Below are 27,107 nucleotides of genomic sequence, written 5' to 3' on the forward strand. Positions count from 1 at the left end.
TCCAGCTTTGCCTTGGGAAGGGATTGTTAATAAACTTTCCTCTTTATGACTAACTGGCTTGGGGGTGTCTCTGTTTTCAAGCAGACCAGTAGCACATACAGTTTTCAGTAGGCATTGTTCCAGCCAGGGCCTTACTCATGCAGTGTAAAGCTGGGCCGAAATGATAGCTTCCTTTATTTACAGATGTGTCAATAACAGCAAGGAATGGCCACAGGAGATAGAACCAGCCATAAGAAGCTCCACCAGTGATGAAGGAGATCTCTGCCCCTGCTGAAGGGTTCAGGAGGGGAGCAGGCGGCCCAGATCATTGCTAGAGCTCCCTGGGACAGGTTGGGCAAACACCTGGCAGGAGTGACACAGCCAAGGACAAACTGTGTCCTTGGATAAGCAAATTGTGTCATGCCCAGCTCTGTCCCCTGTTCTGTGGTTTGTTTTCAGTGGTTTGGTTTTGGGCAGAGGCTGAAAGTTTCCCTAAAAGCCCAGGGTGAGGAGTTACTCCAAAAACAGGCCTTGAAGGTTATCATGGTAGTACCACTCCTATGGATACACAGAAAGATCACTTGAAAAAAGACAAACTCGGGCTCTTCCTCTGGACCTGTTATCAGTTTTCTCAACTGACAAGGACAGGCTGCTCCCAGCAATGTGAAAGGCAGCACAGAAGCTCCCTGCAGAGGCTGGACACTGCTGGGTGCAGCAGCTGGGATCTGTCCCCGTGTTGCAGCACTCCAAAGCAATGATTCCTTGTCTCTGTGTATTTCTAGGAAACCAGAGACACCATTCTCTAACGTGAAGAGCCATTAGTGGCATGCAAGAAAAGCTCTCAGTGGATCATGAGAAAGATTTATTTTGTATTTAGTGCTTTCAAACACATTTTTTTTAAAAATTTAAAATACTTTCTATTAAAAAAAACAACTGCTCTGCTAAGACATCATACCCACCCATACCTATACTCCAGCACTTATAGCCTCACTGCAAAGGAAGACCTAAGGACAAGGTGATAAATTATCTGTAATCTGATCTCTGATTTTTTTTCTCTCTGTGTCTTTTTCTGGACTGAGCTCTCTAGTCCACAAATTCACAGAGCAATTTCCCAGAAATGCAGTTTAGCTGAAGCACTTGCCTGGGACTGAAGGTCTCTAGCCTGACAAATCAGAAATGCATTTCTGAGAAGTGTTTAGGTATTTCAGTCCCCTAGATTGCTATCTCTCCTTTTCTCTTATCTGTGTGAATTACAAGGCCTTAAAAGACCTCATTTCTCATCATTATTTCTGTACTACTTTGATTTTTGTAGCAACTAATGCAGTAATTCCAAATTAAAGATCAGAAATGTACAAAGCTCAGCATTTGTCATTTGTCTTTTGTCAAATGCAGCAAGACACCATCACTAATAAAGCAAATATCTGAATTAAAGCAAGAGGGAAAAGGCTGACCCTGTTTTTTGTTTTTTTTAATTCTCTGTCCATCACCAATGCTCTCCCCAGAGCTGGGTACAAATAATGAGAATTATTCTGCTAACAAGCCAGGTTAACACTAATATTTCCCAGTGGAGGGTTTATTTGGGTTTTATTGATGCTCTGCAGTGTTGCAGGATGCATTTGTGATGTCCATCTGAAAGGCACTTGAAAAGGCACTTGACCAGGCAGCACCAGGCAGCAGGATCATCCAGGACTGTGGTGCTTTCCCATGAGTCATGAATTCATAGTCAAATATTCCATGACTCATGGATTAACCTAACAAAACCCAGAGGGAAGAAAAGTTATTGGGTTATTGGTTGACAAGAGCCTTTTAAAATTAACGTGGCATAATAAGCAGGATGCCAATATCCTCTGACTCGTGAGAAACTTGTCAGGAAGAGTTTTAGGCACTCACCTATTACCAAGGGACCTCAGCTGGGCTTATGTAATTAGGATGGGACACTTTTTGCAGCTTCAAGGCTTGAATAGCAACATTGGTATAATCTGGTTACAGAAAGCAGAGCCACATGCAGCAAGCTATTAATACCACTTGTATTTAATTGCAGTTCCCTTCCATTCTAGTGCACATAAACAAAATCAGACAAATAGATGGAAACCAGAATGGAGCCATAAATGAACCACAAGATAAAATATGGTAAACAAGGTTATCTGTGTCCTTTTCTACAAAAGGGTTATGAACTTGCTTAATACTACAAAAAGAGTGGTGTGACCCCACGGACAGGGCATGGAAGAGAGGTTTTGATTTGAGACATTTCCAAAGTCCTGAGTGCATTTGTGCTCCCTGCTTTGCAATAAATTTCCTGGGAAGCTCTGGACACCTCTTCATTAGCAGCAACATAATGAGAATTAGGTCATGTACAGACTTCTCTAACCCCTGTATAGCTCTGTCCCTCTGTAAAATAAGGTGAGTGGAATTGCAGAGTAAAGAAATACAATAAATATTGTGGGGCCAGTGGTCAGCTGCAGTAACAGAGGCCATAGGAAAGCCTGGGATCATGCTGGTCAAAGGTATAAATTTCTGAGGAACACAAAGGAACTGGTATTGGAAAGCTTGTCCACTGTGGGACTTACAGGAGATAGAAAATGCCCCACAATTTTAATGTGGCATTCAGTCTCAGCCTGATCCTTTCCATATCCAGGACCCTAAAGGCCTGTTTGAGTTCTCTTGTGTAGACATATTATTACAGACCTAAGCCTAGGGAGCAATGTAGTACATTTTCCATTCAAAGCATAACAGTCAGTTTGGTTTAGATAAGATATTGTATCATTTCACCAATACTGACTGTATGTTTAAGATTTTCTCCTTCAGAAGCTATATATGATGGATAAAGAGAAAAAAACCAAAAATCAATATAATAGAGTTTAAATGGCAGTTAGGGGTAGGAGAGGAACACTGGAAATATTTGTTTTAAGAAAACTTGTTGATTTTTAGGGATATTATCCCGTGGCTCACAAGACTAGGCTTTGAGCTTGGCACAACTTGCTTTAGATTTCAGATTTTACACTGAGAATCAGATTTTTATGTCAACAGTCTTAATTTTTTTAACTAGTATATCTTTCATTAAAAACTCCCAAGTGCTTCATCATCCTCAGGCTGTATGTTTTCAGAACTTACTCAGCCATTCTCAATTTACTGTAGCACCCATATGGGAGCTTGGGGCCTCCCTCAGCCAGATGAAACAATTCTAATTACACTGACTTGAGCCAGCAGAGGAGCTGGCTAATGCCAGCCAACATACTTAGGAGGAGAATCAACTTGAAAGACATGTGTAACACCAATTTAATGTGTCACAGGACATGAAATTGAGGCCATGATAAAGAAGTAAGCTGCTGATACCTGTGTGAGCACAGCCTGCTGTGTAAAGCACACAAGAGCTGTCCCCTGTGACTGTGACAAAGACAAAGCCACTGGACAAGGGTAGGGACAGCCATAGCAAGGTGCACACTCATTCCCTGTCACACCTGCATGTTCATTCTGTCATCCCAGGGGAGGGACAGCTGGCAGGAACAGGCCTTGGGAGATGGGAGGTTTAGATTTTCTGACAGTGAGCTTCAGAGGAAGGTTTCTCACATTTAAACAGGATGTCCCAAGAGCACCTAAAGAAATACTTATAAAAAGAGAAAATATACCAGAAACAATGGAAACAAAAACACTGCCAGGCACTGCAAGGCAGCTCTGTCACTGAGGATGAGAACTGCCACCCACAGAGCCACCCACACGGAGCCAACCTGCCTGATTTGATCTGATTTGATCTTGTGGCTGGATTCCTTTAGAAGGACTATGCACAAATGGGTCCTGGGGCAAATGATACCATTTTAACAACATAAGTGTGCTCTTATCTGAATCACAGAGGGTCTGCTGTTACACAGCAAATCAAGTGTGCCCTGTGTCATCATTTGGCCAGCTCCCTGTGACCCAGGAGGCACAGCTGTCTGCATCACCCAGGACATGTCCTGCCTGGTCCTGGCCATGGGTATGTGAGGGCATCACTGCAGCACGAGTTCCTGAGCATCCCAGCTGGCAGCTCCTGAGCAGCACACCACACCACACCACACCACACCCCAGGTTTCAGTTTCTTTGTAGCCAAACTCCTTCAGCTGCTCAGAACAGACCTGACAGACCTGATATTTGTTTCCATACAAATGCTCCTCACTGGAGGGCCACAGGTTGCAAGTGGGAATGAAGAACCACTGGTGGTGGGCAAGCCTGCCAGAATCCCTGCCTGACGGCTTATCAGATGAGAGGGGAGATGAAAAATTTCAGGAGAACATAAGTCATGCTTCAGATTCACAAGGAGCAATGATTTCAGGCACTGTTAAACCTATTCTGTAGCTACATAAAGTGACCAGCTTATACTGGTCACTCATACATTGCTGGCTTACATACCATCTGCTTTATTTTTTCTTGTCATTATCCAAAAAGAAAACAAACTCAAGGCCTCTTTGCTGTTAACTCTCTAATTTCATTAAAGAGTAATACCCCTTATCATGTACTTGGCTGTAACAGGTTTGTATTTTCCAGAAAATTTCCAACAGAATTCCTTGGACTAATTCCAAGAACTGTTATCAATCAACTGGTTTTAAATAGTGATGCACACATAGCCACATAGCCTTGGTGAAGGGTTTGAGACCTATATTTCATTTATCTTGAAAAATAAATGTGTTTGGCAAAATTCTCTCCTTGTGCCCTTGACCTCTCCCAACTGCCAGTAATGAAGACTCAAGGGCAGGAAAGGATTTATCCCTCTGCCACCCTCTCCTCAAAGGTATCAGTCAGTGAAGGTTGGGGTCAGGCTGTGGTAATAAATTGAATTTAGGCAGTTCTAATGTGGACCATATAGATTCTATCCACCTTCTACTCTCTGCCTGGAACATCCACAAACTTTATTACAGCCCAGGTAGGTGTAACTCTCAAGTGCAGCCTGAGCCCAGAAGCAAAACAGGACAGAGCACTTGGTGAAACAGGCTGAGGGAGGTTCCTCAGCTCTTATGTGATCTCAGAAGTGACCTCAGAAGGAAGGAGCTTAGAGAGTCTGCCAAAATGGATCCTTGTAGGAAACAGCAGCTGAAGCAGACTCAAACAGTGCTGCTTTTCTCTGCTATGTGCAATGAATAGGATAAAAAAGGAAGCCAGAAAGATTTCTGACATGATTCTTTTCTGATATTAGGTTTTTTTCTGAAGCTCCTGTCACTTTTGATAGCTTTTCAGTTGCCCAAAGTAGATGTGATTTAACTTGATGTTATAATATTAGTACTGTCTGCTGTGTAAAATGAAACACTGAAGATATCATCCAAAGAGAAGGTAATTATAGGGAGTATTTATGTTTGAAGAGTCAATCCTTAAGGTTTCAGGGCTAATTAATTCCTGATAAAAAACTTCTGAGTGAGAAAACTCATGGTGGCACCAGCAGGGAACACCAAATTTACTTGAGAGAGCAAGCAGAATTTGTCTGGCATGTTGGTATGTGAAATCCCACAAGGCTGGATCATGCCTTTCCTTCCTTTATCCCAAATTTTGAACAGGCCCAGTAACACCAGACCAGCTTGTGTCCTGAGCTAGCTCACACCTGGAGCTGTCTCACCATTCTGTTCCTGGGTTTACCAAGCACTGAAGCCCAGCATCTTCCCAGAAGATCTGAAGTTCAGGAATTAATTTGTTAGCAAACATCTTCATCCTCTTGGTCAGCTCAGACAAAAAGAATTCAGTCCCAAGGAAACTCAGGCCTCCACATGGATTTAAGCTTGGAACTTTGCAGAGGAAAGCAGCTTTGAAATATTTGTGTGCAGACTGTCAGCTTGTGTCCCAGGCTCTGGGACAGAAATCACCAGCAGAGCTCCCAGAGTGAAAATTCTTGTTCTGCATGCACACAGAGACCAGGCACTTCTCATCGGACACAGGAAAGGTCTGGTGATTTTTCTCAAGGTTTTTTTTTTTTGTGGTTGGTTTGTTTGTGGGTTTTTGTTTGGGGTTTTGGTGGGTTTGTTTTTTTTTTTTAAGGCCATATTTCAATCACACTCAGTCATTTTCCCTCCAGTTAAAACCCAACTGTTAGTTGTAGGTGTTTCATCTTGGTGAGGCTGTGAAGCTGGAGCCAGCACAGTGGAAATCCCACACAGCACACAAAGACTCTGCTGCAGTCTGTCATTTATTGCCTGAATGGAAAGAGTAACAACCCAATACAAATATTTGGACTTCTCTTTGTTCCTGGCAGGGCTCTTGAAGCACACACACACGATTGCCTCTGGTTTTGTGAGGATGGGAGAAGCAAAAGAGAGACAGAGCTGGGAATGAGCCAAATCAGCACACGAGAGAGGCAGAGGCTGCTCCAGGGCTGTGCCAAGGTGTGCAGGGCTGGAGCACCAGCACAGGGTTTTATCACAGCAGGATGAGTGGATTCCTGGAGCCTTATCAGGGTGTGCATCAAGGATGGCTGTTGATAATGAAGAACAGCACAGGACAGAATCTCCCACGGGTAAAGCCTCTGTCTGTGGGGCTGTGAGCAGAACTGAACCAAACACCAAAGGACAGAGATCTTTTGCTCCAGATCTGAGCACAAATCCAGATCTGGACCTTCTTCAAAACTGCTCCAGCCCTGTTACACCCCACTTGACCAGAGCAAACCCTTAACCAGATAAACAGCACCTTCAAAACAACAGCATTTTCCTGTCGTTATCTCAGAGCAAGGGCAGGAGCACTGGAAAGCTCAGCAATTCTGGCTGCACAACCACACAGGTATGATGTCCTACCACTCTCACATCTGCTGCAAGCCCAAATACACAGCTGTGGTAGGGCCAGCTTGTCTTTGGAAGCAATTACAGAGTGCTTACCTCGTGTTTGGTGCTCTGGAAACTGGTGCTCCACCCTCAGGAGCAGGAGCAGGAGATCAGAGCCCTCCACCGCCTGCAGAGCAGGAGGCCATGAGCAGCCCTGGTTTCACTGATAACAGCAGCACAATCTACACAGCCTGTGGAAAAACAAACGGTCTCTTGGTTGATATCCCTGATTCCTTGGCTCATGGCCCAAGGAGGAAAGCTTGGGAGCACTGAGGAAAGGATTCAGAAAACAGGCCTTGAGTCAAACACCCAGCAGAGAAGTTTGTGACCTGTACTTGCACCTGTTCTTGCACCAGTTTGTGACCTGTTCCTGCACCAGGACTGAGCTGAGGAGCTCCTGGGAGGGCACTGCCTCCCCAGCTGGCTGCTGCTCCATTTTCCCTCCTGGTGCTGATTTCACCAGCCATCACAAGGGGCTGCTTGTCTCCAGTTTGGAATATGAGTCCCTAGTGACATAACTTGTAATCCATATAAAAAGCAAGATTAGAATGAGAATATTAACTTCTAATATTTCTCCTACTGTTCACCCTGCCCTAATCCAGCATAGTGTGCCAAATACTAAACAATACTAACTACTGCATCAGGCCTTTCTTCTGACATTAAAAGGAATTGAGTCTGCTTTGCAGTCATGGCTTCAAGAAGTAAGAAGTGAAGGAAAAAGTCCAATAGCAACACTCTCTTTGCTGCTCTGTGCATAGCAATGGGCTCAACCCGACACAGCAGCTACACAAACTGTTCTGCTGCAGTGCTGGGAGCACCCAAAATATCTGTCTTCAGAAGTTCAGTGCTATGTTGGGTATTCCTGATCCATGTTAGAATTATTCCTTAACATTTACCATAGCTCTTCACATCCCTCTGTGCCAGCATGCCTCAGAGCTGGGTTCAGGCAAGGTGACTGCAGGCAGAGAACAATGCAGCACTTTCCCTCTGCAATCTTGCACTGGGGGGCAGCCCCGGAGCTCCCCTGGGCACACCTGCCTGGCCCAGCCCAAACAAACCTGAGAGAGTGTGGGCAGGAGCACTCTGAGCTCTGCCTGGCAGTGCAGCCTGCTGGCAGCTCTGTGCTTGCTCACCCTCAGAGACACACACAGGAAGGTGGGGAGCAGAGGGGAAGTAAACTCAGCACTTGTTTTGCAAGGCTCAGCTCTAATGGACAGCATTAGAGCCCCTCCCATGCTTTGGGAGCAGAGCAGCAGGGATGCTTTTCAGAGCTGGTAAAGCAGCCCCTGCTGGTGTTGGTCAAGCCCGTTTTCTCTTGGCAGCCTCTTGTAGGGACCAAAGAAAGCAGGAATTGCTGAAGGATCAGCAATCTCTTGGCAAGCACTTCCCAAGTCAGCCTGTACCAGACACCCATGGAAGGAGAGGCATTCCCTGAAAGGCTTTGCCCAGGACCTGCAGAGGTGCCAGCTCACCCAACTGCAGCCATCTCATCCTGCCCATGCCAAAGGCTCCGGCAGGAGAGGGCAAAGCACAAAGCTCTGCACCAGCTCCCAGCAGGGTGGACAGCAGCAAATAAACAGACAGATGGCCTTTGGCAGCATGTTGAAAAGCATTTCAGCTTCCTAATGAGAAACAGCTCCTGCTGTGGGCGCTGGAGCAGCACTGGCACCATCCCCCTGTGCACCAGGCAGTGACACCAGCTCTGCTGCACATCTCAGCAGGGCAGTGACAGATGAGGTGCTGTGACAGAGCCCAAGTTCTTCCATCACGTCACTGCTACCTTGTGTGACCCAGGGGGTAGCAATAACAGCCAGGCTCCTCTCCATCATCCTGCCAGAAGGAAACTATTTAGAGACAGCTTCCAAGGGCAGCCATGAGCTTGCTTCCCTGGCAGGCTCACTGGGCCAAGAGCTCTGAGAGGTAGGGCCATCTATACCCCTGAAGGGGGTGAAGGCCAGTAGGGACATGACTTCCTTCATTCCTATAAATGCAGGAGGTGCCAAATGTTTGGAATGCGCTTTGTAGAGCAGGATTAGCATGGGGCCTGCAAAGCTCTACTCGCCCGAGCACGGATTTTGCTTAGAGGGTTTCTAATCTCACCTGTTTATCCTGGGTGTGCATGATAATGAAGGTGTTCCAGAGCCAAGAGAGATGAAGGAAATGCATTCCTGATGAGCTGCTCCCTCTCTTCCAGCAGAGGACTCAACAACCTGCACAGGGCATTCTTTTTTGTGAGGGTTGGGGCTAGGCTTAGGCTTGAGAGAGTCTAAGGGCCTAGATCCAGTAAAGCCACGCCAAGGCCATCCCAGCATTGCTGCTCCTACACCTTTCTGATCTGAACCATCAATACTGGTGATGGGCTAACTCTGAGCACAGTCTCTGGGCTGAGGAGAGACTGCTGTGAGTGTTTGTATGAGCAATCCAGAGAACGTGGAGCTGGGAATTCCAGGCAATAACAGACCAATGCCTTAGGTCTGTTTAGTTTGTGAGAACTGGGACTCAGGCTGGAAAGGTATTGTTGGGAACAAAGTAATCTGTAAATCTGTAAAGTAAATCTGAGTAATTCTGCTCTCTGTGCAGTGAAGGACTGAGGAGCAGTGAAGGAGCAGAGAAAGGGAATATTTATAAACAATATTAATATTTCACCCAAACTGGGGGTGACCAGTGATGTCCATGTTGTCGTACAGAACTTCTTCGGTTATGGGTCAGAGAGAGAGAAGGGAAATTACTTTTTATTTTCTTGCCATTTTTTCCAGACAGAAGTGGGACATCATCTTGCCCTCCCCAAAGCTCTCCAGGCACATGGGAGTAGCTCAGTGCTGGCCCAGTTCTCTGAGAGATAACAACATTTGAGAGATTTGAGATAAGTGTTACTAACAACTCTGTTGTCTCTTGATTGCAAAAATTCAGTCCTACAGACCCAGACTGATGAGACAAAAAGGGAATTTCTCCATATGGGTTTATCTAAATAAACACTTTCAGCTCCCTTGCTTCCAGAGCCCAGCTCCAGCCTGCAGTTCCTTGTTCCTGTGCATGTTGATGGTTTGCAGTCACTGAGCACGAATATCCCTTGCGAGGCTGCTCAAGGGCTCATTTCTGCTTTGCAGTAGCGCTGTGAGTCACCAGGTGCCACCAGCGAGTCATCTCAGCCTCTGCTCATGTGCCCGCCGCTCGGATTCCACCCACAAAATTCAATATATCCGAGGATTGCCCCCAGACAAAAGCTGCCAGGACAGAGAGGATTTGGAGACTTCAGCTCCCCAGGACAGCCTGTCACCTGCACCTGAGACACTGGGGCTACGTGCTTTCCTTCCTATGGAAAGGAGCTGTCATTGCTGCCATTCTCTGCCTGGATAACATTGCTGGAATTTCAATTCCACCTCCAAAATTGCATATATGCAAGGACTGCTCCCACACGAGAGACGTGGTGCTGGGGAACAGGCAGAAGTGCACTGAAATGGAGGGGAACCCTCTGATTTAAGCCCTTAAAATGATGAAAAAGGGTGAGTTTCCTTCAATTTAACCCCTTAAAATGAGGGGAAAGAAGGGTCTGCCTTCACTTCAATCAGCCCTCATGCTGTCACATCCAGTGCAGTAAGCATGCTTCCTCTAGATCTCATTATCTTCTGAACTGAACTGTACTGTCAGCATGTACTCTTTATCATTCTTCTAAGTGATAACAGGTTTTAGTTCCTCCAGCAAAATTAAAGCATAGAACTTTTGCCAATGACCCCATGGCCTTGAGCTTTGAAGCAGAAATGCTTGTAAAACAATAAACATCTACCTCCCTTTCAGAAAAACCTGACTGTTAATGTGAAGGAGTTGCAGTGGCTATCTCCCCTTCAATCTTTTCCTTGATTGGAGATGACCTCTGAAATGGAGCATTTCATTCAGTTTGTTTTGCTTCAGTAATTTACAACAAACCTTTGAACAGAGAGAATCTTGTTTATTTCTGGACACCCGTTTCCACTAAAGGCTTTTCCCAGACTAGCACAAAGACTACCACAATCAGCCATCCTGAATCATCTGGACAAAATATGAAATTCTTTGGCTTAGATGTTTCTTTCTTCATTCTTTCCACCCTCACTGCTCTTTGGAATGCAGGTAAGTGATTTTCAAACATTTTGCTGCTTTTAACTACAAATTTTTTTGACTTGTCTACTTCAGAATACACTTACTTTGGTAAGAAATTGTTGATGCCATTTTTACAAGATAAAGCAAAGGCACACAGGCCAGCTTTTACCTGCATGGTTTCATTTTCAATCCCTTCCTCTGTAATTTCCAGCAGGTCAGTGGATTTCTTCTGTAAGTAAATAGACAATCTGGAGAATGCAGTAAATATATTTAAAGACAGAGAAAAACTTTCCAGCTTCCCATATTGGACAAGTGCTTTTACTTCTCTTTTGTTCTTCACCACCCACCTTGATCCCTGCCTTTCTTCTTGCTTGTGTACTCCCAAATAATCAATCCTCCCTTAGTTTATTTTTCATAACTGGCTCCAATTTTGTAAGATCCATGTCCAAATTTAGAATTTCTGATACTTACCTAGATCATCTCAGCATTGCATGGTATTCTTGATACAGCTCCCAAACACTGTTATCCTTGCAAAATTCCACTTCCCAAAAGGTCCTCAGTACTCCCAGCTGTCTCTGCAGCTTATTCATCTCACTTAACTCCCCCTGAACTTTGTGAAATCCAGCTATTTTTGACAGTGCTACTGTAATGTCTGTCTTCTTCTCACTGTTGAGTGGTTTTCCATGTGATGTCCGGCAATTACTGACAGTCTGTAAGCCAAGAGCCTCCTCACCTGTCTGTGTACCTGCCTTGTTAAGGCCAGACTCAAATCAAATGCACAAAACAAAGACATTTCAGTTTCTCTTAATAAACTTGTGTTGGAGCCCATTTCATTGCTTATTTTAACTTTCCAAGAGCATTGGCTTTCTGTTCTTAATGATTCCCATGTAGGGTTGATGGTGGGGTTCTGGTACATTTAAGAATTATCCCCAGAAATAAGTGTAATTGGTGATACTCACTGAGGGGCTGCTCTGGAGATTTATCTGTCTATTACATGCAAAAATACCCATGGAATTAATGAAATTATGTACTCTCTGGGAGGTAAATAAGTGTATTTTGCTATTCAAAATGGAGCAACCTTAATGTGCAGGTGATAACAACCTTCACCTAAATACATTCCTAAACTAACATAACCAGCCTATTTTATTTACTTACAGCAGTCTATTGGATGATGTACTTGTGCTTTAGAGAACATCTAGAAGAGTTCAATAACATTCCTGACTCTTTTTTTCTTCCTTTAACAAGGAGCTGAAGACTCTTGTGCACAGAGATGTGGGGAGCTGCTTGGTACCTGTTCTTGCCAGGTGACATGCCAGTCCTTGGGGACATGCTGTCCTGATTATAAAGAATTTTGTCTTCAAATTTCTCCATACTCAGGATCTCTTATGGGAGGCAAAGACTTTTTGATTAACAACACAGCATTTGATCCCTCTTCTAAGCTAAAATGCAGGTGGGCCATGATTTTATATTCCTCTGCCAAAGAGAGGCAAAACTTAAAATCTCACTCTCCAGCAATAGGCAATTACCACAAAACAAGACCAGTCTATACAGGAGTGAAAACTTTGTAAAGTTGTTAGAATCCCGAAATGTACAAAAGTTCTGCTCAATCTCACCCTCAAGGATACCTGTGGACTGTATTTCTACACAGGATTGTTTCTTTTAGGTGGAGTTATTGTGTGGTACAATCATAACTCTGCTCATTCTTCCCTTACCATATTAAAACAGTGACTTTTTGAAAAGTTTCCCTTCAGGGCACTTGATGGTCAATATTTCTTTAGCGTTTCCCTTCATGGGAAAGAAGTATCTATTTCTTAATCTGAATGAGAAAACAGCAAGACAGAGATGTAGGTAGGACACCTGATGTTTACCCTGTAAGATAAAGCTGTGGATCCTAAATGTGTCAGCCTGTATCACACTTAGGTGCATGTGGCACGTGCAATACATACAGTACACTGAATTTTGATGACCCAGATGTTGTGCTATTATTTCCACAGAAGGTTCTGAGTGAGATTTTGGAGTCCTTCCCATCTGGGTAGCAGTACCTGAAAAGTTTTTCAATTCTTTATTTGGAAAACCTTTGACCAAGGCATTCACTCTGTAGAACACAACTGTGCTCTTCGAAGTACCTGCAGAGTTACATAATTATAGCCAAGGCAAATTCCAGTGCAGGAAAGCAAAGGTCCTATTTCCTGGCAGGCCCCAGCTCCCTCTGATACTTGGAATAGATATTCAGTCCCCGTATATCAGTCTTGAAAAGTCACAGGTGGGGTTAATCCCCAGGACTCTGGACAAGAGCCCTAACTGGAATCAAATGGTTAAATAACAATCAGTGCCTTCTGAGTTAACCTTTGCAACAGAAATGCTACAACAGCATGAAATTCCTTTTGTTGCCCTCACAGGACTTACCAGGGGAAAAAAAAACAAATCAGAAATTTGCAATAACTGCATCATGGCCATTGTTAGCCACCCTGTAATCTTACTAATGCTGTAACATTATTTTCCTCTTCCTGTTGCCCCTTTGTTGTTAATTTATCATATCTCTCTCCCCCAGAAATTAAATAGTAAATTGAACATTTGTGGATTGCTGGATATTTGTGCAGTTCGCAGTAGAATTCACATTGACGTAATGGCACAATTTTCCAGTTTATATTCCCTGCTACAAGCAAAACAGCCCCAGACTTGAAATGATCCCCTCATGACACAAGGTTGCTTGTTGAAGAATATTCAGAATTCTCCTTCTATCTATGGTGACACTAAAAAGTGTTTTCAACATCTACAGGTTCAAGAAGGAAATCACAACCAGTGGCTATATTGACAAGGATGGAAAAGCCCACTGCATCTCCCCATTGCTTTATGAGACTGGTTTCATCCCTTTTGAAGTTTCTACAGATGCTGGGTCAACGTTTCCCTACTCTGGAACTTGGTTATCAGGTTACTTATATCTACAGCATCCCTCTTCTTGCTATATATTTCCTCCACGCATGCAAGATTAGAAGTCTTTTCCTTTTCATCCCTTTTATTCTTCTTTAGCAAGCCTCAGAAAAGAAAATCTCACTGGCCTCATGTTAATTCATCTTTTGAGAGATGAACTTTCACAGCAATTGAGTAGCAGCAGCAGCATTAACTGATAAAAAGTCCTGCTTAAAAATGAGGTTGACCAAAACAGTTCAAATAATTGCATTGTGGTGTTGTAATCTAAGGACTGCAAGTATTAGTAAGGGTTCCATTCTCTCAGCTTCAGCTTATTCTTTTCATGTCATGCATCCTGTGCTGTGTAAAACATACCCAGGGGAAGTCCTGCTAAATCTTAAATAATAGAGTAGCACTTTTTCAGGACTATGCAAAGCCAAAATGTCATTAGCCCTCTTTTTCTGCTCTGCAATGCAGTACATCACAGCAAAGTTTCAGATGGAGAAAAATGCACTTTGGTAAATGAGACAAAATGGCAATACTATGGCACCTCCAACACTGGTGGAAACTTAACTCTTACATGGACACACCAGACACTTGAAACAACTCATGTCAACATAGAAGTCTGGGGATACCAGGAAACAGGTAAAGTGACCCTTTTCCTACAAGCATTTATCACACACAGAACTCTTGTGCAGAGCTCTGCACAGCTTGTGATCACTTTCACTGCAACCTGCAAGTGTAAATAACTGATTACAATAATGTCAGCTTTTCCTCTTCATTTATATATGGGTGGAGACATCTCATTTCAATCTTGTGGCTATTGCTCTTTTCCAGCATCCAAAACCCTTTTCCTCTATCTGACAGGTGACAGTTATTCAGAAAACTGGAGGGCTGAATGGAAATACCTTTATACTTTGGCAAGAGAAACCCCCAATACAGGGAAATATTCTTTCCTTCCTGTACCTGCTGAGGGAAATTACAGTGCGTGGGACTATGGAATTTTGAGAATTATACCCAGCAACTATTTTGATGGGCAGAGGCAAGTGAATATAATAATAATACTAATACTAATACTAATAATAATAATAATAATAATAATAATAATAATAATAGCTACCTTATAAGTGGTTGTCTCCTTTGGCATTCAAAACTGAGACTCAGGCTCCATTTCCTGGGAAAAAATGGGGAGAAAACTGGAAGGTCAAAAGTGAGAAAAACTCATAGGTCAACATACAGACAGTTTACTCAGTAAAGAGGAGCATGGAGGAAGAATCATGAAGTCTCCCATGAGCAGACTGATGCACAGTTAGTCACCCAGTAAGAGCTGCTTTGGAAAAACACCCCTGCAGTTTTATTGATGGACATGCTGGTCTAGGGCATGGAATGTCCCTTTGGTCAGCTTGGGTTGGCTGTCACAGCTGTGCTCCCTCCTGGCCTTCTCCCTAGGGCCAGCACGAGACACAGAGAAGACCTTGACACTGTGCCAGCAGGAGATAAGCACTGGTTTATCAGTGTTATCAGCACTGTCTTGGTCACAGATCCAAAATGTGGCTGCTGTGAAGAAAATTACTGCAGCCAAACCCCTCTGCTCTCAGCAGAGCAGGATCTGCTGATTCTTTTGTTTTGTGACAGCTGTGGAGTCAATTGTGGAACTCAATCACTGCAGCCACAGGCCTTCCTCTTCTATTTTGTATGTAGGTTTTTGCATTCTTTCAAATTTTATGGCCATTTTTTTATTTCATTGCATATTTCCCCATTATTTTTGGTGAACTACCTGTGTAAGTGCTCCATGGATATTCCTTCATAATTCTTCCATATCTGCAGGTATGATGTAGATGGTGTACACTCTGTGAGTATATAAATGCCACCTCTTCAGTGTTACAACATATTGCTAATATGTCAGAACATTTTTGAACATAGAAGGATAACCTTTTCCCCTTCTAGAGGGCTTTTTATTACACTTTGTATAGATTTTTTTTTCATGGGGGAAAAGCAGAGTGGCTTTGGAACATTTCAAGGATTCTAAATGGTTTCTGTAGTCATTAGTCCTGATATTACTGCTGTTATGTTTTGTTAAAGAATCCAGATATTCTTCCTTCTGGCCTAAATGAAATTACAATGTCAAAAGGCATGAATACAAAACCTTCCTCTAAAAGGATCTATGTAAGCCAGAATCATGATTACTAAAATGTATTCTGATTATTGCGTACTTGCTGCATGCTGTCCTGCCACCTTCTGAATTTGGAAAATTTTGATGTGCCATAACTTTTTGAAGGAAAAAGAGAGCAGTGGGCTTTGCAAAGAAATAACTTGGAAGTCAAAAATGCTTTTAAATTATAATTAGCAATTGAGCCACAGTGCTACTGTCAAAACAGTGCTTGTTCAGCTATCAGATCTAATTTTTCTTTCTCTTTTTTACCAGCAATATTCCATCAATCTGGAGCCCAGACCATGCATTGGCTTGGCACCTTGAGAAAGACTTCAGAAATGACCCAAATGCATGGGCAACTGCAAAATGTATGGAATGGGACAGAAAGGAAGAGTTGCTTCCAAACTTCAAGGAAGAAATTATAGACTGCCCTTGCACCTTGGCACAGGCAAGAGCTGACACTGGCAGGTTCCATGTAAGTTATTAACTGATCCCTCTGGCCTATTACAATTCCAGGTGGAAGCTTTAGGATTGCCAAACTCCACACACACACCCCTGTTCCCTCTCTAAACATCATTACAAGGACATTAAATTACATATAAATTTGCCCAAGTAGCATATCAAATGGCAGAGGTAAATACAGCTTATCTAGTCAGTATGAATACAAGTGCCTATAGAATAGGAGATGCAAATGACACTCAAACAGGGAATTAAAACAGGAGTTCCAATGGCAGACTGAAAACTCTGTGGAGCTGGGAGCAGGGGTAGCTTCTTCGAGATCCTACAAGATCACAGTCTGTGTTTGAAGGTGATATCCCATGCTGTGACAAACTATTTCTGCCTAGTTCTTCATACTTTGCTGCAAACCCTTCTGCCATGTACATCACAGCTCTAATCCATTATTTCCTTTATCCCGCTTCCTTCCTCCTTCTCAGCTTCACTGTTATCAAGGAACTGACAAAAGCTAAGAAATCAATTGCCATTCAGTCTACACTTTCACTTACACTGCTGATCTGAGGACCAGATGAGAGTGACTTCCTCTCCTATTTATGATACCAAATAGTGGCATGTGGTTATGCATTTAAAAAAAAAAAAGTTTAAGTAAATATTGTTACTATTCTGGTTATGAAGCTCCAAACATGATGTGTAAAAGCTTGTGAAGATAAAGAATAGGTCTACTGCCTCTATCTAAGAACATAGGATAAACATTTACTCTGTGTCCGTGTTTGTTGTACACTTACAGTTGAATTCCCATCTGGCTGCCTTTGTTCTTCAAGGTCTGTTGTAACAGACTGCAAAATGTTCAGGTCAGACATGTGCTCCAGACACTTGAGTATAAAATTCACCATTTTTCCTATCATTCCACGCTGTTCAACACAACCTTAACCAGTTCATGTCAACTTTACACACATGTCAGATACAAAAGGTGGGAACAGAACGTAAGAACAGAAAGGACAATGAGGCAAGAACCCCATTAAGTGTGAACATTGATCTTTTTCAGACAGATTATGGCTGTGACATTGAAAAGGGGAGTGTGTGTACTTATCATCCTGGTGCTGTGCATTGTGTAAGAGCCATTCAAGCCAGGTAAAGAACTTCTTTTAAGCCACATTTTTTTGGTTAATCCTTTCACCTCAGAGACATCAGCATCACAGAAGTCGGGGTGAAATCTAACTGGATATCAGATAAAGCTTGGCAAACAAAATATTTAGCTGTATCCATAAAAAGTCAGTAAGCAACCCCTAAATAGAAACATACCCCACAGAGCTAAATGATGATTTTCTTGCTGCTTTTCTCAATCAGTCCCCAGTATGGGGCTGGACAGCAGTGCTGCTATGACTCCACGGGAACCCAAATCCTCACATACGACTCCACCGGAGGCAGCACACCTGATCGAGGACACGACTGGGGCTCACCGCCTTTCTTGAAGCCTCCCCGGATACCTGGCTTTTCCCACTGGCTTTATGATGTTATCAGCTTCTATTATTGCTGCCTGTGGTCTGAGAATTGCGACTTCTATATGAAAAGGCGGCCCTCTAGTGACTGCAGGACGTACCGCCCTCCCCGAGCTGGTAAGGGCTCCAGAATTTCCTTAAGGAGTAGATTTTTCATAGTGTTGGCTTCTAGAATATTTGTATATGTGCATATATGAGTTGACAATGGTGAGGGTACAATGTTCTTTGGAAAAAAATCCATGGAAGGTTTCTCTTGATATATCACTTACAAAATCTGTATGTGTTTTTTAATTGTGCTGCAAGATTTTCTGATGTTGAGCATTTCACTCACCCCTGGAACCTAAACAGCCAAAGCAAAAAAAAAAGAGGTTAGAGATGGTTAATGACAGCTAGGAAGCAGCTAGAAAAGCTGTCATGGTGAGAAACATTCATATCAAACAAGAAAGTTTTACAATTTACAAGATGTCTGGTTTTCTCCTGCTTGCTTTTAAATCAGTCTTCAAGTCTTGCCATATCTCTGTTGCTACCACATTTTGCCTTCTATGCTGCTGAGATGCTGAGGTGTCCAGCAGGACTTGGCCTCCCATAAATAATTACCAAGAGGCAGAAGTTTGCATCAGGAAAAAAGGAGAAAACTGTAGAGGGCATTGCATTAGGTAGTTAGGGGTCATGAATGAATGGTCTGGCTGCTTAAAGAAACCCCATCAAAAGTATTGGCAGAAGTAGAGTTTGAATTTGTGAAAATACAACTTTACAACCTGATGGCAAGGTGCATTGTATTAGTTACTATACAGATTAAAGCATACAAAAGAAGATAAATTAGTAGGAACTTGCAGCAATTTACATGGAAGTTGGAAATGCAAAAAGGGATTAAGGGTGCAAAGGATATGGATGCAAAGATAAAGCAATAGCTCTGTACTCATGTCCAAATCTCCCCATAGATTGCATGTGACAGACTTCTCTTTCCTTTCTCATGAACTTGAGGAGTAACAGGTTGTGATTTTTGCTTGATCTTAATTCTCTTTTTGTTTTTAAAAATAGCATCTGCTTTTGGGGATCCCCATTTCTTTACATTTGATGGTCTGAACTTCACCTTCAATGGCCTAGGAGAATACACATTGGTAGAGTCTGATCTCACATCCCTGAGAGTGCAAGGGAGGACACAGCAGGCACACTTTCCCAATGGTAAGTTGGTAAGAGAGGAAGCAGAGCTTCTGAACTTCTGAGATTTGCAGAACTGAGATTTGATATTTGCTTGATTTGCACTTAGCATCAATCCTCCTGTCATCTCTAGTCTTCTTTTTTGGCCATTTGTGAATAGTCACCATTCTGAAGATAATCAGAAAGCAGACAACATCTTCAGGAAAAATTTCCCAATCAAAGTTTCATTGCTAGGTTTTTTATTGGGTGTGATTAATGGAAGTGTAAAGTTTTCTACTGTGTTTAAGAGCTCCAAAAAATTCTTATTTCTCTCCATGCCCATTCTCATCAATAAGGAAACAGAAGGCCAGTTCTAGAAATCAGGCAATGCCAGCTGATGCATTTTGATAGCATTGTTGGTTTTTTCCATTTGGAAGGAACTGGGGCTCAGGGGACAGGCCTGTCTGCAGTGGCCATGCAGGAGAACAACTCTGATGTGATTGAAGTGCGCTACTCTGAGGATTTGCACCTGGAGGTCCTCCTGAACCAGAGGGTTCTCAACTTCTCTGAACAAACTTGGATGGACTTGAAAGGTTAGTTACACATATCAGCCTTGTAAGCAATTCCATTCTGATGGAGCCCATGGATAGTTAAAGGTGTCTCTAGGTGCATGCATTTCAACTCTTTTCAGCATCCTTTTGTCAAGTGTTTTAGGTGGCTTCAGTGTCCGTGGTTTCTGTGTCCTCTTTCACTTGTTTGTAGTGTGAAGGTGTGGCTTCCCTTTAAATGTTTCTCAGAGTGCAGCTCAGAGTGGAAGGGAGGAAAAGCTCTATGAAAAAATGGTTAAAACTGATGATTTAAACTGATGCTAAAACACAGCATTTTTTTCACTGTAGATAATTAGCTGTTTTCTCTTCCTCTCATGGTTATAGGTCTCTTTCTCTATTCTACACCTGATCAGAACATCACAGTGATGTTCTCTTCTGGGTCTGGAGTGGAAATAAGGGGAAATGGAGGATTTCTGACCCTGACAATTCTGCTCCCAGAGAAGTTTATGAATCACACATGGGGTCTCTTTGGAGTAATGAATGACAATCCACAGGATGACTACACCTTCAAGAACAAAACCACCATGTCATTTCATGCAAGTCCCCAGCAGGTGTTTGAGTTTGGAGCTAGCTGTAAGTAATTTCTATGGTCTGTTATTACATTTTCTTTACAAATTTAAGACAGATTATGATTTAAGGACTAGGAAATTAAGTCTGTGCCAAGCAACCAGTACTGGGGGAAGAGAAGGAAGTAAGAGAAATGTGCCCTCCTCTACCCACCTGGGGAGTGAAAACAGAGCCATGATGGAATGTTGAGCACTTTGTACTTATATCTCTTCCAGCTCCAGCTACATCTCTGTAGATAAACACCTGCATTAATAGCAGAAGGTGGTCTGTGTTGGCAATGTTATACATGAATCTCTCTCTCTGTCTCCCAAGGGGCAATTGAAAATGGAACTTCTCTCTTTACTTACGACTCGGAGTTCTTACTGGACAGCTTCTTTTATGGGGACAAGCACAATGCCTCCTTCCTGCCCGTGTTCTCCCCTCATGAGGACCCTGCTGATCCCCTGCTAGAAGAGATAGTCTCACGCTGTGGCTCTGACCCATTCTGCAGATTTGATGCCCTGACAACAAGAAACCTTCAAGTGGGAAGTTCCACAAGGCTTTCCCATCAGAATCACAAGCTGCTGGTAGAACATCTAGAGCCAGGTGATACAACATTCCACAAAACATCATTACAGAATAACAGGATATTCTGAGCTGGAAGTGACCCACTGGGATCATCAAGTCCAAACCTTAAGTGAACAGCCCATAGGGAGCAGCACTATAGATATTTCTACTGGGCATCTAAAGAGTTAACACTGTTTGAGGAGGCTTTGCTTAACTGTAGGTTCATGCACCTATAAATAGTCTGATTTTGGGGAATCATCTTTGTACCAGGAAATCTCTGTACTGATAGAATACTTGGGCAAACTAAAAAAAAATTTCTTTGCATTTCTTCCACTATAACACCACAGTGTAGAAAGTTTATCTTCATTTTATATGCATTAAGCAGTATTGTCTTTCAGGTAGTTTAAAAATCTTTGTTTTTCCATGAGTTGCCACTAAAATTCTGTTTGAATCATTGTAATGGAGATTTGCTGGTCTAAGTCCTAAATACTCTAACCAGATATGTTTCTTTTATTAGTGATCTCTTGTGGCTGGCTGGATCAACCTACCAATGGAAGAAAGAATAGTACCAACTACCTGCTGGGCTCAACCATCAATTTCACCTGCAGTGAGGGCTATGAACTCACAGGAGGGTCACAGGAGAGAACCTGCCAAGTGTCAGGAATCTGGTCAGGGGACACACCCCAGTGCAGCCAAGAAACAGGTCTGTTGCCTTTTAGGTATCACATATTGTCACTAAAAAAATCATTATCAAGGACAAGGCAATCTCAGAATACCATGATGGCCCTTGACAAAAGCAACTTCTCTTACTTGGTAAAACATTGGACATGAGACGTCTGAATTTCTAGAAAGACTATTAATCAAATCTAAATAACAGGTGACTTAGGGTGGTTTTGTGTGTTTTGGGGGAGGTATTTTTGTTTTATCAATGGGTACAGGTACCTGAAGGGTGGGTGAAAAGAGTATGGAGCCAGGATTTTTTTCAGTGGTGCCCAGGGACAAGACCAGAGGCCACAGGCATGCTCTGAAGCACAGAAGCTTCCCTCTGAACATCAGAAAACCCATTTTACTGTGATTGTGACTGAGCACTGGCACAGAGAAGTTTGAATATCTCCCTCCCTAGAGATATTCAAAAGTTATCAGGTCATGGTCCTGGGCAACTCACTCTGTGTGGTCCTGCTTGAACAGGGGAGTTGGACAAAATAACTTCCAGAGGTCTCATCCCACCTCAGCTGTTCTGTGATTCTGTGATTCAAGAGCAGACACAGCCCACACTTGTTGAACTCTTTCACTTTTTCTTTCTAAAATATTATCTTATCTCAAAACATAATTCTATTATTCTATAGCAGTAAAATATTGTGAATGATGCAATAGTATTTAGTATAAATAGCACAGATTTATTCCCCCTCTTGTGTCACTACTAATAGATTATCAGTTAGCCTGGGATTGTTGGATTTAGTAGCAGTTTAGTAGCATAGGCTGTCTCTATGATTTACAGAAAATGGCCCAAAATTTTCTTTTTATTCATTCACCACATACACTCCAAATGTCCTCAAGATGGCAATATTTCAAAGCACCAGGGTGGTGCAAGGCCAGATGGCATGTTGAAACACTTTCAATGCTGAGTTAATAGCTCCCAAAAGCACTCATCAAATAATTCATACTAACAGATTCTCCATTCCGAGACCCTTCCAAAGAAATGTGGGAAGTGCATTTCACATCAGCAATGAATTCCTGTCATGCTGGCACATTTCATCAGCCTCTGCTGCCTGTACCAATTGCTTGTACATTTCCAGTGCAGTTCTCAACTTAGTAATATTTGTGAGATGAACTGCAGTGAGTTTGGGCAGCAGAAAAATTCACAAAGGCCAGATCTTAACTAGGCAATGGCAAAACTTTCTGCCAAGCTGAAAGCTAAGAATATTTTTCCGCTGCTGCCATCAACCACATACATACTGGATAAGAGCCAGTCAGTCTCAATAAGCAAAACAGATGCTGACATTTACACTAGCAAAAGGGGGACAGAAAGGCAGCCCTGTGAGATCAGAGGAAAGGAGCTGGAAGATATGCAGGGATTGATTGCATTCAGAATGATAGAGATGTGACACAGCTTTGTGGTAAGCAAACAAAACCCACAATGTTTCCCAATGCTTTCCTGGAAGGTGACAAAGAAAAACAAGGTGTGAAAGAATTTTATTGATCTGATTGCAACAAAGACCTTCCTTACTATTTGATATTTGATGTTCTAGTTTTTGTAATGTGAACCAAAATTGATGGTTTTTATTAGCTGCAGGAAGTTGGAGTATGGCAATGCTGCCCACAGCAGCAGGATGCTGACAACACCAACAACTGAGCAACACAATATAAAATACAAATTTCTCTATTCTTTTTTTCTTACTGCTATGCCCTACTAGTGGCATTTATAGCTAGCCTTGCTTTTCTTTCTTCCATAAGGTGCTCTGCTAGATGTCAGTGATTGTTTGTGAAGGCTATTCTATTGACAGGCCCAGGTCTCTACAGAGAAGAGAGACAATACAGTTCAAAGTTTCTTTCACTAATATCTAAACTTCTCATAGTTTTATAGCATGGACAGCTAGTACTTGCTTTCCAGTAAATACATTTCTGCCCCTGGCCCAAGACACAGCTGAAATCCAGTGCCAGTTTTCCTTGTCTTACTTCTCTACTTGGCTATTTTCTCTATTCTCCATCCCCCAAGCCTTCTCTTCTCCAGAACAGAAAAGGTCCTTGTATTGTCAACATCTATTGTTCCTGAAATCAGTTTTCTTTATTGTTTTCCTCCTTACACAGCAGCATGCTGCTGCTTCACCAACATCCATTTTATCAAGTCCTGTGATAAAGACCTTCTTGACACCAGGAAAATGCTGACAAAATTAATGGGCAGCCCTTCCCAATTTCTGGGTGCCTGAATGGGCAACCACTGACCTAGCCACTGTGATCAGCAGTCACTTTTTACTTTGAAAGTGAACTATAAACACACACTTTGTCAAGTTATTTCTTTCATGCTGCTCAGGAGCACAGGGCCCAGCCCTCTGTAATTCTAAGCTTACAGGTGTATTTCTTTACAGTGCTGTGTCCATGACACTGCAGTTTTGTGGCACATCAGGTTCAAGCTCTGTCTTGCAAATCATCAAGGTTTTTTAATTGCTATATGCCTTTTCAAAAGAGAATATTTAAAATAAAGGTATGAGAACCAGGAAAATTGGATAGAAAAAGAGGCGGAAACAAGAAAAATGTAATGTCAGTTATTTAACAAAATCCATTTCGGTATTTTGAAACTTCAAATACAAATTATGTTGTTGGGCCTGCATATTGTTGTTTTTGAGTTTTGCGTCCTTGGACTAAAGTTTCCATGGAAATCCTCTGCTAATAATTATTTTGCTATGCTTCTAATTACAATCCCACTGCAAGTCTTGCCAGTACCACAGCAAGCTCTCTTCACAGAATATCACAAAGAGGAAGAACAAAGAAGCCATCCAGCAAAAGCAAAAAGGAGATTCTAGTAAAATGAGATGTAACATCCAGCTAAAAATCATAGGATAGTGGCAGCATATGTACATAGAGTCTTTTTGAGATAGACAATATGGTGATATTAAGGACAATCTAGTTTTGTTTGTCTTTTGGGTTACATTCTCCTTTCTCCCCCTCCTCCTCTATTCACTTTCAGATTTCCTTTTCCAGTCTCAGGCTCTGTGTAAATGCTGTTCATTTTGAAAAGCTGTCAGAAATCTCATTAGTCTTCTGTGTTTTTTTCAAACACAAAGATTTCACAACAGAGGCAATTCACTACTGGACTAACTACTTTAGCCAGTGGTGGGCTCTCATCACTTGGCAGAGACTGGGTGAAGGATGTGTAACACAAACATTAAGCCTTGTTAAGAAGCTACTGGATGATGGACCAATGCTTGTGAAACAGTTTATGTATCCCATTTCTTTCCTTAAACTTCACTATAAACCAAATCAGCAGCTCAATAATCTGTTCTAGGATCATAGCAGTGTCTGTTATGCCATCACTGTGTGCTAGGCTGTGGGTTGGGCAGGTGTGACAAAGTGATGGAAGGAAGGGCTGACAAAAATGCAGCCCTGATGTATTGAGGCTCAGATACAAAATGCAGGAATCATTGTTTCTCCCAGACAGTTCACTCCACATGCTGCATCTCTTAACTTTTACAAATATTCTTATATGGTAATCTACCACTTCTTAGTAGAATAAGAAAACAAAATTATAGTTTTTATTCAAAATTTTTTTCATATCTGGTTTCTTTCTCTCTTTCAGGTGTCCTGGTTAGGCAGTCACAGAATCAAGTTGACACTTTTCGTGTTTTAGTGTGTTCAAACTCTCTGATGCAGTTCAATGTACCCACATCAGAGCACTCACTTCTCTTTTATGCAGATTATTAAGCAGCAAAGGTAGTTTCAAAATTTAATGCCAAAATAGGGGCAATATTTAAAGTAATCAAACCGTATGGAATAAGGATTGGAAACCATTACAGTTGTTGAGATTGACAGTTCCACATCAGTATTGCACATTCAAAATGTTGACTACATATTAACCACTAGCCATCCTTTGCGTTACAAAGCTTTTGCAGCCACCTGCCCTAACAGTTAAATGTAGGAACTCTGTGAGGTCCTAATCTTTACCAGTTTCAGATAATCTGAAAGGGTAAAGGGTTGGAAGGGACCTCTGGACATCATTCAGTCCAATCCCACTGCCAGGGGAGGCAGTTCCACAAAAAAAGAGAACAGAAAAATTAACACTACATGTACAATTTCAAAAATTGTCATGCAATTGCATTCAAACAGATATGAAGAAATGTATATCAAAGTCTTCATGGGGTTTTTTTGTGGTTGGTCTCTGTTTTTCAGCTATCAAACAAGTAATTGTTATTGGCACTGTATTTGGATTAGTGGGCCTTGCAGTCCTGGGACGTCTGGGTTATTTATGCACAAAGAAGAGGTAAGCCTTGACTGAACTGAAAACACAAATGAACCTCCTAAAGAAATAGCAACTGCTATGACTTTTTAAACAATTATTTAGTAATGACCACTGGCAACAAATTGCCAGTGTGCTACAGGTTAAAAAAAGGTGCAACTGATGTATAAACACTTAACTGTGTGTGAAACTGACTAGTGGAGAAAGAGGGCAGAGTAGTGAATGAAAATGGTTTTGCCAGGAATACTGGTGGTGGGTTGAAATGGAGATATGGTTGATTTTCTGAACTTTGTTAGCAACTGTTACAAATTTTTAATCCTTCTCTGTTCCAGTGTTCACAAGTAATAGAATGCCAGCTAAAATGGAATCGAAATTGAGTGAACGGAAACAAAATGAGGTTCCAGCCCTTGGAAAGAAGACTCTATGTGTGAGGAAGAACTAAATACTTCTGAACCTGTCACAAAAAAAAAGCACAGTGCCAAGCTAACAGAACACTGATATTGCTTTTCAGTATTTCATCACTTAAAAATGCTACATTCACTACAAATTCAGCTCAAAGAAACTAGAATGTGGCATATTATGCTGTGATATTAAAATTTATGTGTAAAGCCATGCTACTATATGAAGACCATTTTTTGCTTTCTATATATGTCACAAAGGCCAAAAGAAATGCAAGCATATTTTCCCTCTCAAAATCAACTTTATATGGCAGGAGATTTCTGTGTGCTAAAAGTGAGATGCGTCCACACTGTGTATTGATACAACAGTTAAGGCCTACAAACTGTATTTTGATTGTTCCCCTTTAGAATAGCAAATTGTTCTCTGCCTGTATGGGTTGCTATTTGATTAAACAGCAGTGTTGTAAAGGGGGTACAAGGATGTACCTTGTACAAAGGATGTTTGCCCTATTTCTGTTCCTGACAAAGCAACTTTTTAAATGGTTTTTAACTGTTAGTGTGAGGGGTTTGTCATTTTGGTTGGTTCTTAGCAAAGCTGTTCTACCATTATTTAAATGTCTCACAGACCAGGTAAAGACTTTGTAAAAGTTTAGGCGATTGCTTGACATTACCACCCTGACACTTTGTCCTTTGGGATCTTCATGTAGATGAAAACAAACAAACAAAAACTCAAACCAAACAAACCACCAGTCCAAACCCTTTCTTTCTGCACGTGCATTTTCAGAAAGCAGCGATGTTCCTTTCGGTCGGGAGCTGCTGGCTGCTGTGTTTGTGTTTTTTGTCGCTCTGGGTGTGTGTTGCGCTGTAAGCGTGGGTGTCCCCTCACGTCCCCGTGTCCGTGCCCGCCCGCCAATGCCCCGGGTCCCTGGCCGTGGTGGGCTCCTGTGGCTGTGTGTTCCTGTCTGTGTGGCTGTCTGCGCGGCTGTGTTCCTGTTTGTGTGTCTGTCTGTGTTCCTGTCTGTGCGGTTGTCCCTGCCACCCGCGGCCGGGACAGCCC

The 27,107-nt window shown here is 42.3% G+C and overlaps 1 protein-coding gene across 1 annotated transcript; it reads left to right on the plus strand.

The window, feature by feature from the left end:
- Positions 1-10,714: 10,714 nt before the first annotated feature.
- On the plus strand, positions 10,715-26,112 carry SUSD2 (sushi domain containing 2). The gene is made up of 15 exons (XM_054288880.1): positions 10,715-10,853; positions 12,069-12,273; positions 13,603-13,754; positions 14,211-14,378; positions 14,601-14,775; positions 16,159-16,360; positions 17,387-17,472; positions 17,689-17,957; positions 18,882-19,025; positions 19,418-19,573; positions 19,913-20,161; positions 20,468-20,740; positions 21,219-21,404; positions 25,586-25,676; positions 25,985-26,112. Exons 1-15 carry the CDS (start codon positions 10,787-10,789, stop codon positions 25,995-25,997), a joined length of 2,436 nt encoding a protein of 811 aa, XP_054144855.1. The 5' UTR covers positions 10,715-10,786; the 3' UTR covers positions 25,998-26,112.
- Positions 26,113-27,107: the final 995 nt, after the last annotated feature.

Source organism: Melozone crissalis, unplaced genomic scaffold (assembly GCF_028551555.1).
Source record: "Melozone crissalis strain CALT ecotype California unplaced genomic scaffold, PUWL_Pcris_2 ptg000063l_1, whole genome shotgun sequence".
Classification (NCBI taxonomy): domain Eukaryota; kingdom Metazoa; phylum Chordata; class Aves; order Passeriformes; family Passerellidae; genus Melozone; species Melozone crissalis.